Source organism: Contarinia nasturtii, unplaced genomic scaffold (assembly GCF_009176525.2).
Source record: "Contarinia nasturtii isolate CC-2019 unplaced genomic scaffold, AAFC_CNas_1.1 Cnas_scaffold_5980, whole genome shotgun sequence".
In the NCBI taxonomy this organism is placed as follows: Eukaryota; Metazoa; Arthropoda; class Insecta; order Diptera; family Cecidomyiidae; genus Contarinia; species Contarinia nasturtii.
The window spans coordinates 1-11,706 of NW_022203244.1; the positions used below are offsets into that span (position 1 = coordinate 1).

At 32.5% G+C, this 11,706-nt stretch overlaps 4 protein-coding genes across 4 annotated transcripts; 2 read left to right on the top strand and 2 right to left on the bottom strand.

Annotated features, from left to right (window-relative positions):
- Positions 1-662: 662 nt before the first annotated feature.
- Positions 663-7,171, top strand: LOC116351670 (ventral anterior homeobox 2-like; the record flags this gene model as incomplete). The annotated part of the gene is made up of 3 exons (XM_031783805.1): positions 663-811; positions 884-986; positions 6,358-7,171. Coding segments are annotated over 3 exons (854 nt in total), but the record flags the coding sequence as incomplete, so codon positions are not given.
- Positions 2,786-5,302, bottom strand: LOC116351669. Its single transcript, XM_031783804.1, has 3 exons — positions 4,175-5,302; positions 3,270-4,103; positions 2,786-3,191 (listed from the first exon to the last, which is right to left on the bottom strand). The coding sequence occupies exons 2-3, from the start codon at positions 3,508-3,510 to the stop codon at positions 3,034-3,036; spliced, it is 399 nt and encodes a 132-aa protein (XP_031639664.1). The 5' UTR covers positions 3,511-4,103; positions 4,175-5,302; the 3' UTR covers positions 2,786-3,033.
- Positions 7,172-7,862: 691 nt separating the features above from the next.
- LOC116351671 (elongation of very long chain fatty acids protein 4-like) lies at positions 7,863-10,008 on the top strand. Its single transcript, XM_031783806.1, has 9 exons — positions 7,863-8,219; positions 8,324-8,429; positions 8,491-8,653; positions 8,746-8,850; positions 8,934-8,969; positions 9,099-9,129; positions 9,213-9,340; positions 9,404-9,430; positions 9,638-10,008. Exons 1-9 carry the CDS (start codon positions 8,144-8,146, stop codon positions 9,836-9,838), a joined length of 873 nt encoding a protein of 290 aa, XP_031639666.1. The 5' UTR covers positions 7,863-8,143; the 3' UTR covers positions 9,839-10,008.
- A 7-nt stretch (positions 10,009-10,015) lies between these two features.
- LOC116351672 (chromatin-remodeling complex ATPase chain Iswi-like) lies at positions 10,016-11,680 on the bottom strand. The gene is made up of 3 exons (XM_031783807.1): positions 11,586-11,680; positions 10,601-10,715; positions 10,016-10,528 (listed from the first exon to the last, which is right to left on the bottom strand). Exons 1-3 carry the CDS (start codon positions 11,659-11,661, stop codon positions 10,246-10,248), a joined length of 474 nt encoding a protein of 157 aa, XP_031639667.1. The 5' UTR covers positions 11,662-11,680; the 3' UTR covers positions 10,016-10,245.
- Between the last annotated feature and the right edge of the window lie 26 nt (positions 11,681-11,706).

The window sequence follows — 11,706 nt, forward strand, 5'->3', positions numbered from 1 at the left end:
GCTGCGAATAGCTAGCGCTATTCAGATAGGAAAAAACCATCACTGATATTTTGATGATTTTGCAATTAATTAGTTGTGATTGGAATTTTAATTAAATTGTTTATATTGCGCTGCCAAATTGAATGAGAATACGATTTAGTCTATTCTCTACGAGCTGTGCGATTTGAAAAATTACAAATTAAGCAAACAAAATGGAACAAAAGATGCAATAAGAAATTTTCAACCACACCATAACAGAAACATTGCTTAGATAGATTTTGAAATTTCATCATTTGTCAATTGTGATGAAAAACTTCATGAAAGAATGCGTAAAATGACTTGTTTCAATTGACATTTATACGAAAACAAGTATTGATAGTTCATGTATTCTAGGAAAAAAAATATGAAGAGGACGAAATATATAGAATTGAAAGAGCTCCGCCTTAATCGGAGAGGTGTGAAACATATAGACGACATTGTTTACATTTAAGCTTTTTTATACTCACAATTTCAAACTGTCACTGAAAGGCTATTTAATCCACAGAAAAGAATTAAGGCAAATGGAAAATGTGAGCGGTTTTCTTTTATAACTGCCATTTAAATATACGAAACAATTTCAATATCAAGAGTTTTTCAACGATATATTTAATTATTTATTTATTTTTTAAATTTTATAATTCAAGCACAAAATGATGATCGAAAAAAGCGACCACGTACAGCATTCTCAGCATCTCAAATAAAGGCGCTTGAGACGGAATTCGAGCGTGGAAAATATTTATCAGTGGCAAAGAGAACCGCATTGGCAAAACAGCTACGGCTCACTGAAACTCAAGTAATAAATGTTGGTTCTTTATGGTGTATGCATGATAAATGTTAACGACTCATTTACTTTTTCGTTCTTCAGATTAAAATTTGGTTTCAAAATCGTCGAACCAAATGGAAGCGAAAGTATACGTCGGATGTGGAAACATTAGCCTCACAATACTACGCACATATTGGAATCGGTGGTATATCACAACATCAATATTTATTTATTTTGTATTAGACTCCCATATTTTAAAGCATCCATAAGCAAATTATTTAAAAAAATATTTCTAACAAAAATTGAGATTTGGTAGTAATAGTGGATAAATCATTGTAATCAGATACAAAATCATGGGAAAAACATCACATCGAAAATGTAACAACAGCAAGGTAATTGTCACTTTTCATACAAATCTGTTGATTTCCAAGCGCATTCGTTTTTGTGTTTAACATATTGGTTAACAAGCACAAAATGCTTCAGATAAAAATATATACTTTCTGATGAGATTCTTTCAAACCTAATGAGATTCTGTCCTTATAACTTAAATTCAATTTCAAACAAAAAGTGACATTTTTTCGGGAACAAGAACTATTGTGCACCAAATTTTCAAAAGATTCTGAAAAAAAATTCGATTTTTTCTGCCAATGTTGTAAAATAATCTTTCAAAATTTAAAAATTATTTGCTGGGGGATGTTCATAATTTAATGTTCAAAATCAAAATTTCCATCTACATCTAGGGGGAACCCAAGGAACAATTTGTAATGCAAATTCACCCATTATCAGGCACAAATTCACGGTCGAATTTGAACCCGGATTTGTGTGTAGTTTCAGTTATTTTTACGGTTGCCATAGCGTAACATTCAGGTGTAAATACATGGAAAAGAGGAACGACAATCATTAGTATCAATTGAATTGTATATGGATTTTTTTAAGCCGAATATTGCGTTAAACATATATTTTTCTACATGCTACGACAACGCCATCTCTGTTTCCCCATGTGTGTAGAGTATGTTCAATTGTTCAATATTGACAAATCATTCAAACGGGTCAATTTTGTACCGCAAAAATAGCTGTCATCGTGAAAATATGTCAACAATATTATTCATTGAAATTTTTGAAATTGACTGTACCGTGTTTATTTTTTAAAACAATTTTCAAATGCATATTTCTGTAAATCTCATTTCAAAGTTTTAAAATATTTGTACAATTCTACATAAATAATATTTTAAATTTTTTAAACTGAAAGGAAATTTTCAGCATAGAAACAGCTTCTGCTGCAAGACCAAAGATGTCGTTTTCGGGGGAGATTCGTGTGACGTTTTCATATAAAACATATAGCGCATTACTCGGTTAATTTTTTTTAAATTAAAATATTTACTCACCTACGGGCTCCTTCCCTCCGTACTACCGTTGTACTGTTCTTATGAACGCACAACAAGGCTATCTAAGCTAACTAATCGTTATAATATTTATTTGATAATTTATGGATTCAATGCTGCTGCTTGTCAGTTGACATTGTTTGGTGGTCTTCTCAGCGAATCAGGCACTAGTACGCCAAACATCCAACAAAGTCCTGTGTAATTAGAATCAAAAACATCAAAAAATGGATAGACTCTATTTTCAATTGATTCATACCTTTGAGCATAATGCATTTTCGACAAAATCGTCTGAATCGTGAGATTCATGCGAATAGTGCAGTTAAGTCGCAGACGTTGTTCTTTGCAATTCGTATTGGTCGGTGTGGTTTCTTTACTCTCATATGACTGTATGACAGCTACGATTATTAATTTTTATTGTTCACATTCTCTAATATCACTATTATATAGTAAACATTTTTTTTCTCCCACAAGATCGATTACAACTACCAAATCTCAAATTTAAGTTTCAGGTTAATCTTAAACTAAATATAAATTCATTTTTTCCTCTCTATTCCCAAAATCATTTGTTGTGGCAAATTCATCCATTATCGGGCATATATTGACGGTCAATATTGAGGTCGGATTTGAGTGTAGTTTCAGTCATTTTCAACGTCGCAATGGAAAGAAAAAAGAGAAAAAATAAACTCAGTTACTAAGTATGAATCAACATCAATATACTATCGGTTCAGTTCAATAAATGATACTCACCTACGGGTTATTTTATATACCGAACTGCCCGTACTTCGGTCAAGGCCACAAAACTCAAGCCCAGCATAGTAACAAAACGTTACAATAATATTATTTAAAAAGAAATCTTAATGCTACATGTAATTAAAACTGGTCGTCATCGGAAACATCGAGAACATAAACGTAGTCCTCATCGTCACTGGAATCCCCATCGTCAGCTGCTTGATTTTGTACGGCAGCATTTTGATTCTGTGGTCTCAATAGTTGCGGATGAATGTCCAATCTTAACACCGTACAAGGACCTAAAACCAAAATCGTAAACAACAAATTGTTAGCCAAAACATTCTTAAATATTTTTAATTTCAGTGATATTTTTTCACCTTTGTACATGATGTTCTTGGCTGCAACGATATCCCGGTGCCAAACAGTTTTCAATTGAAATGGAGCTCGATCATCTTTCAAAACGCCAGTGTTTAGTTGCCAGTTTTTGAAACATACTTGAAGTTTTGACACTAAACCATCTGAATCCATTGGAATATGATCTGGGTTGGCTGCATTCAATCGATTAACAAAATCAACTGCATATTTACGCAATTGTTGGTATACTCGGTTGCTTTTCATGGTGATAATCACGTTCGGTAAATTCCATTGCGATGACTCATATCTTCACTTGGAATAAAATGCTGACAAACTTTGTATCGATCGCTTTTGGTTCGTCGATCGAATGGCCGGAAACATTTTGCACAAGTTTGCGATGTATTGTATTCGTCGACCAATCGTACAATACAATTTCCCAACTTCTTGAAACTGTTCAATAGTCGTCGTAATCCCGGGCATCGCAATCGCTTTTTAATACCAATTGGTGAGTTTGGAGCTATTTGAGCTGCACCAATAAAAACGAGCGTCGACTTTTTTTTCGTCAGTGATGCCGCGATTTTGTCACTGGCCCGATTCTCTTCGATGTATTTATCGAGACGGAGTCGAATAAACTTTCTTGTTGTGTACACCGCCATAGCTGGTTTCATCATTTTCACATAATAAGCGATGTAACACATCCAATGTGAACGTCCTTTCGGCGATGGAAAAAATGCATAGCGTTTATAGTCGAGCTCCCGTTGTTTTTGCAACAATTCAGTCCATTGATCGGATTTACGCTTGCGTTTGCCATATTTCGCTTTGAAATGGTATTTTGGGCCATCAATTGTGATGTTTTCCTGAGATTAACGAACAAAAAATCATAGAAGTAAACAAATGATAAATAAAGAATGAATTTATTGTTTCTTACCTCGTTGCCGGATCAAACGTGTTTGCGAACGGTGGCGTTCCATGTACGAACTCCTGGATCGATTCCAAGCACATAATCAAACTCAAAATTATTGTACTTCTCTTTGATGGTGTTGTTATCAAGTTCTGGTGTATTGCGTTCAGGCTTCACGAAACATAACGAAACTTCCACACTATCGGTTGCCACAGCAAAATCGAATTCCTTACCATTTCCAAGTTTCGAAATTTTTGGCATGTCAAATATTAAATCCCAATAGATAGCTGGATTGCTATCGTATTCAGTTTTTTCAATGTTTATTGGCTGACTGCGTTTTCCTTTTGCTAATTTCAATGCTATATTCGATATTTTCGCGTCGATATTGGAACCAGCGTTGTTTCAACATTTTATATTTCGCGTGAAAATCGAAAATTTGTCGCTGAATGTTTATAAATATTGGGATGGTTTAGAACCAGCGATCACGAATGAGATTCTGGAAGTGTACATTGATTGGCAATCCAATGCCTGCTGCTTCGTTTAATAGAAGATCGATGTTCGCGTTTCTCCCGACTCTACTCTGGAACATTACGATCTTCGTCGCACGTTTTACATCCAATTCAGTGATGAGATTTCCTTGTCGATTCAAATTCAGTTCGTAGCGCTTTAGCGTGAAAAATTTCTTGATGCGACTGAATGCCCATACTCTGATGTTATTTTTCACGTTTGTTATGTACTGAGTGATGTGATGATTGAATGCGTTCCTCATGCCCTCAGGAGCTGGCCAATTTTCTGGACGAAGAAAATCAGGGCATGCTTGCTCCACAGTTCGTCGAAATGCAAGCGGTAATTTGTGGTAATTTTCTTGTAATACCGAGGTGAAACATTCACCAATTACACCATTCACGTATTTATTGAATTGATCATTCGTGTATTCATCGGATTCACCTTTAAAAAATCGAACATTTTCATCATCAAAGGCTTTGTTTGCTTTGAAAAAAAAAAAACAGTAATGACGCCAGAGTCGTTATCATTGTGGCCGAAAGGCACCAGTATGTGACCTGATCGATGAATGGTGCACGATACTCTTCCCGCAGCACTTGATTTAGAGTCATCTTCAACGACGCACTGCGCCCATTCTTGGCTCTCTTTCTTCTCATCGTGATAGAACTATTGCACAAAAATTAAAGAAAAAAATGCACCAAATATAGCATAGATCACAAACACAATAAGTTATAAACACTTCTATAACAAATTAAATGAAACAGTAATGAAGAACGCATTATAAATATCACCTCTTACCTCAACAAAGTGACTCTGTATTCTAAATCGAATGATGAAATTTATTTCCAACGTGACATCAAATATTTTGCCGATCGAAATGTTGTTGGAATATTCACAGTAAATTTTATCAACACTCTGTTATTTCGAAATTAAAACAAAGAAAGTCACAAAACCAACTGTGAATATATCCATTCCACAGGGAACAGCATTCCAAACACACAAAATCGTTTTTGAAATGACAATAAAACCAATTGATCGCCCAAACCACGCTTCAAACACTCTCATATAATTCTCAAGAAATCCTGTTGAAAACAAAACAAAGTTTTATTGTAAACAAAATCGGTTGGTGCAAAAGTTGTTTATACTAACTATTATTAGTATAAGATGCGAGCACATTTTTAATACATATAAATGAATATCGTTGCATTTGGTTTGACACATATACACCGCGCCAATCGAAAAATGTCAGAAAGATGTCAGTTGCATTTCGAAAATTCAAAATAATAATTCCACAAATAAAGAAAATTAAATGCAATAAATGACGTATAAAAGAGTTCTTCTGCAGAGTTTTAAATTAAATTATGCAAATCTCTTTCCGAATAAATTGTTTATTTTTTTATTTGAGAGTAAGATTTAGATTTGCAATTTAAAACTTAATGTATTGGGTTGTGTTCACATTATGTTGTCAAATGAAATATTATTGGAAGTGAAAGAAACAAGTGGATCCATTCCATTGCAATTCGTGGAAACTATGCATATAATCTCCGTTCCATTTGACACGAAAATGACCACCAGAATGGGCCAAAACGTTACATTTTTCAACGTTAGAATGTACTAAAAACATTACAAATTTGTTTGCTGTTGTGGTATACTATATATTTTCCTATATTTTCATATTGTTTTATTGCATTTTTTTATCACTTTAGGTATAGCACGACCAATGGTCGTTGGAGATCGATTATGGTTATTCAGCCAATCGCCAAATATGACTCAACCACAACCGATGTTGCCACCAAACCATGATGCCATTACATTTCGAAATTTTGGTCCCACACAAACGGTGCAACCTGCCGTAAATGTTTCTCTGCCGATGCAGCCATCTCCAGCAACCCGAATGCCAATATTTCCAAATCGTTTGGCACAGTTTAATCTATTTGGTGCTGGACCTTCATCAACAAATCCCGATTCAACTCTTTACCGTCAATTTCTATCTACTCCAAATGCTTCAAGTAAATTTAATGCAACCGTTGATAATAATTTCTTTCCACCACCAACCAATCAATCCAAAGACTTAATCAACAAATTACTCTGGACAAATGCATTCACAAACAAACCAATAAAAGACTCATATTCATTTCCCGGATACAATGATACAGACACACTTCCGAATCCCAAACGGAAAAGCAATGAAATTGGTGGAATAGCTGAATTGGAACGAGTTTTTGGGGCAACAAATACAATTGAAACACAAGATAATACCGGATGTCTTAGCGAAGAAAATAGTGATGTTGACTGTGAACAGCTGTAATAGATTTGAAATAACAAATTAAATGATGTGTAAAATCATTTTGGAAACTCTTTCGAACATTTTTAATTCTCAATTTTGATATGATTGTTCTACTTAATAACCATCAAATGATGGAAAATCCATTTAGTTTTTAGACAAAATATACTATTGTATTCAACAAAATAATTAAAATAAAGAGATATTTTTTTCATATAGAATAAGATGTTTATAAAGCTGCCAATAAATAATAATAATTCATTTAATTTAAAATTTGTATGATTAAAATATCTAACAAATATATGTAACTAATTGTAAAAATAAATTATGAATACTTATATTCCAAGTTATCTTAATGAAATACACGTACTTAATTTTAGAAAATGATGAGTAATCACTTCACATAAGGTCAATGTTTCCTAAGCTGCTGGCAATTTTATAAAATTATGTCAGCAATGTAATTTAGAGAATTTTTATGGACTTTTGTCTTGTTCAGAATACTATTCAACAGAATTGGTCGTTAATAAATTGTGTGCACATCGCACAGTAATTCAATATTTCCCTTGCATGTGTTTGATAAGTCAGCCGTTTTTTCAGGTGTATAAAGCTCATCAAGGTTGTATAATATATCAAATAAAACATTTTATTCCAATTTTCCGATTACAATGACATTTACGATCAATTTTTATGACTTAAATCAAAATTTTCTTATTTTTCAAACTGAAAGCTTAATTGATTTTCCTACTTTAACGAGTTTCATATATTAGGCCTCTTAAATAATTTTGAATAGTTTTAACTTCATGCAATTTTATATTTCACGTTCATTGCGACAAGAAAAAAAAAATATTCAAACATAACATATTACGTTAGAACATGTGCCATATCGAATGTGTGATTTATGCAATCCGTGCAAGTTTATATGAAACCCAATTCTATCGATCAAAAATTGAGTTATCACAGCAAAAATGTTCAATAAATTCCATTGAAACATCAAAAAGCATTCAAATCATTATTCGCTGACATTTGAATCGTAGTATGCAAACAAAACGGACGTAAACCTTTAATTGTGTGACGATTGCTGAACTGTTTGTGGAATTTCGTGCCAAATTTTCATACATTTTCTTGTTCTACGCCACGAATTTAATAAAATATTTATTTATTGTTTTAACACAAAGTTGATTTAACCTTTGTCAAGTGTTTACAACAAAATGGATACAAATTATACATCTAATAATCTGATTACACGTGCAATGGATTTCTATTCATGGACTTTGACATTATCAGGTAAACTACAAAAAATCGAAAAATTACAATTAAAGAAGAATAAATAAACAAAAAAGTAGTATTTTCGCGAATTCAACTACATTACATTTCATGTGAATTTACAGATAGTCGTACAAAAGGTATGCTTTTTGTGGACTCGCCTTTTCCAACGCTTGCCATAACTCTTGGTTATTTACTAACTGTGTGGATTGGACCACGGATTATGCGGAAGTAAGTACTTATGAGTGCTTTAATCACTACTTCATTTTTCTTGAATGTGTTTATCTTTCAGCCGAAAACCGTTCGAATTGAAACAAACGCTACTAACATATAATTTGGCCATGTCTGTACTGAATTTTTATATTGCCTTTGAGTTGTTAGTTGCATCAATTTCGTTAAAATATAATTATCTGTGTCAACCATATAAACCCATTTATTCAACAGGAGAACTTAGAGTGAGTATTTGTGGGCATTTTTTAACGGCATTTTGTTTTTTTATATAATCAAACAAAATGATGATAATTCAATTTCCTTTTTTTTTACTTAGATTACGAATGCTGTTTGGTGGTTTTACTTCTCAAAATGTATAGAATTTTGTGATAGCTTATTCTTTGTTCTGCGCAAAAAGGATCTCCAACTAAGTTTTTTACATGTATGTATATTTTTTGCATTTATTTTGCTATCATGATTTGACATGTATCAATCATATAAATCATGTATAAATATATTTTGCAGGTTTATCATCATAGCACCATGTTTCCTTTGTGGTGGGTAGGTGTCTAGGGGCACTTCACTTAAAAATTGCCTTTGTATTATTTAATAATTGTTATTGATTCTTTTTCGATTATTTGTCGATTATTTTAAATTAATTCTATTCTTTTTTTTGTGATTCTCCCCTAGGTAGGAGTGAAATACGTCCCAAGTGGCTCAAGTGAGTTTCTATGTTTTTTTTTGTATGATATTATTTATGATATTCTGAACATTTTTGTTTGTCTTTGTTCAAATTTTGTGCAGCGTTTCTCCCGGCGATGACGAATAGCGCAATACATGTTTTGATGTATTCATATTATGGCCTTTCGACACTTGGACCAAATGTTACCAAATATTTGTGGTGGAAAAAATACTTGACAATTATTCAATTGGTAGTTTCTTTTATTTTTAGATTAAAATTTTGCAAATATTAATTTGTCACTTTTCTAATACAGATTCAGTTTACTGGAGCAATGATTATGGTTAGTTTTGTTTTTAGCGATGTGTTTTTCTCACCTTCATTTTTGTTTTATGTTTAATCAGTGAATCGAAAAAGGCCTGTGCTGCGACTCTATGTTATAATTCTGAATGAAAAGTTTTTCGTTTGGAATTGTATCGTAGAATTGTGACACTGGTCCCGATACTTTTACCTTGACAGAGTTCATAATTAAAAGACTTTCTCTTTTTAGGGAATCAATGCTATTCAATCTGGTTGTGATTTTCCAAAATGGATGCAATATGCCTTAGTCTTTTACATGATTTCATTTATTGTGCTTTTTGGAAATTTCTATGGAAAAAATTACTTATCCAAAGGAAAAATAACAACGAAACTCAACGACAACGGCAAATCTCGAGAAGAAAAACTACAAATAAGACAAAAATGTGACTAATTCGTAGAGTGAATAACAGGGAATAGAAATGTGTGAAAAATGAAACATTTTATTTTATATTCATAACATAATCAAAAGATCAATTTTTCAAAAGATAGAATTTTGTAACGATGTGTATAATATTTGTAAATTTTATAAATTTTAGAATATGACACGCATAAAAAAATATAATGGCATTTTTTTTTTTTTTTTGATTAGATTTGGTTTCTTTTGTGCTTTTTTTAATGGTTTCGCATTTAATAAATTTTGATTGTTTGATTATTGCTGGCAGCAATTTGTTGCATACCAAAAGGAATTTTGAAATAAAATTTTCCCAAAACTAATTTACATTACATCTCTGATTAGATGAATGTGAGTTCCACAAGAAGCAACAACAGCTTGTAATTTCAATTATATGATCGTATTATTTATCTCTTTTTCTTTTTGGTCAATTTACTGTCTTGGCTTATAGTAACATCGCTCTTGCGCTTTTGATTGTTTTTCGGTTGATTTGATGTGGATAAACTTGTTGTGGCACTCGCTTGCGTTGAATTGGCTTTACCTGGTTTTCTCTTCTTTTCAAGGCGCTCTTTCTCCTCGAGTTCTTGATTTTCGCGTTCAATTAGAGTGATCAACGTATTACAGCGACGCTGAAGTTCCAGGGCGGTCCGACTTTTTAAAAACCAATCGAATCTGAACTGTGGTGATGAACTGATACGAAATGAAGAAAATTGAATTGATTAAATTTCTAGTCATTTTATATATATATATATATTGGCTTACCGAACAGCCGATCGCAGATCTTCGTAAACGTTTTCTTTGTCAAATCCCAATTTATGTAACATACAAACAAGAAAACGATCCTCTTCTTCTGTGTAATTTTTCCCTTTGTTATTACCTAAGGGGAGAATGACAAAAGAAAATAATCGAATTAATTTAAAATAATCGAAAATAATCGACAAATAATCAATAAAAATGTGAAATAATTCTGAATGAAATATACTAGGGGCTTTTAACTTCAAGTGAATACTACTATTTCAGTATATATTGAAACATTATGCTGAATAGTCATATATATATGAAGAATATGCTGCATATATTCGGTGAATATTTCGTGAATAATTCATATATACGAATTTTTTCATTCTCTTTTGTGCGGATTTTCTTCGTTCCTGTGTAGCTATACTGTGTGTACAGTGAATATTCACAATATACAGAATAAAATATGAAATATTCACTGGAGATTTATGCCGTATATATGATGAATAAGACGTGTATATTGTGAATATTTGTGTATATTTTGCAAAATGTATATACTTAAAAGCCCCTAGGAAATATATATATATTAGCATCAAGCAATTATCTTGAACAAATTGAGATTTGGTAGTTGTAATCGCGATTCTGTGGAAGAGAGCGAAAAGATACTAGCTTACTATAGAATAGTACTTCTGGGTCTGCTGGTCACTACCTAGATACATACAATAACAGAAAAACAAACAATGAACATAAATTGCAGTAGATGAGATTAAATGAAAGCAATGAAATTTTTTCGAATTGAAACAGTAGCCTATATTGAACAGCGAATGCGTTAGCTACTGTTGATACAATTTTCGTTTATCCGTTCGCGTCGCCATGTTGTCGTTGTGACGTTATTCCGATGCAATGCTACTGTGTGTACAACATTGATTCTCCGTTGCTACTACCAAATCTCAATTTTTCGTCAACAATTTGTTTGATATTTTATGATATTTTTATTTTTTGTTATTACCATAAGATAAACGCAACTGGTGGAACGGAGCTCTGTATCGTGACATCTGAATGTAAGAAAACGTAATATGAAACATATACAGGGTGGCGCATATAATAGGCTCACTCTTAGGGGGTGAGAA

What these genes read in the sequence shown, in the direction of transcription:
- LOC116351672 (XM_031783807.1), bottom strand. Translation starts at nt 11,661, where the DNA reads ATGTTTCATATTACGTTTTCTTACATTCAGATGTCACGATACAGAGCT. An exon ending in CCAGTTGCGTTTATCTTATG is followed by an intron (nt 10,716 to 11,585) that starts GTAATAACAAAA and finishes TTCTCCCCTTAG; the next exon opens with GTAATAACAAAGGGAAAAAT. An exon ending in GATCTGCGATCGGCTGTTCG is followed by an intron (nt 10,529 to 10,600) that starts GTAAGCCAATAT and finishes ATTTCGTATCAG; the next exon opens with TTCATCACCACAGTTCAGAT.
- LOC116351671 (XM_031783806.1), top strand. Translation starts at nt 8,144, where the DNA reads ATGGATACAAATTATACATCTAATAATCTGATTACACGTGCAATGGAT. An exon ending in CCATGTTTCCTTTGTGGTGG is followed by an intron (nt 8,970 to 9,098) that starts GTAGGTGTCTAG and finishes ATTCTCCCCTAG; the next exon opens with GTAGGAGTGAAATACGTCCC. An exon ending in ACTTGACAATTATTCAATTG is followed by an intron (nt 9,341 to 9,403) that starts GTAGTTTCTTTT and finishes TTTCTAATACAG; the next exon opens with ATTCAGTTTACTGGAGCAAT.
- LOC116351669 (XM_031783804.1), bottom strand. Translation starts at nt 3,510, where the DNA reads ATGAAAAGCAACCGAGTATACCAACAATTGCGTAAATATGCAGTTGAT. An exon ending in CAAGAACATCATGTACAAAG is followed by an intron (nt 3,192 to 3,269) that starts GTGAAAAAATAT and finishes TTTTGGTTTTAG; the next exon opens with GTCCTTGTACGGTGTTAAGA.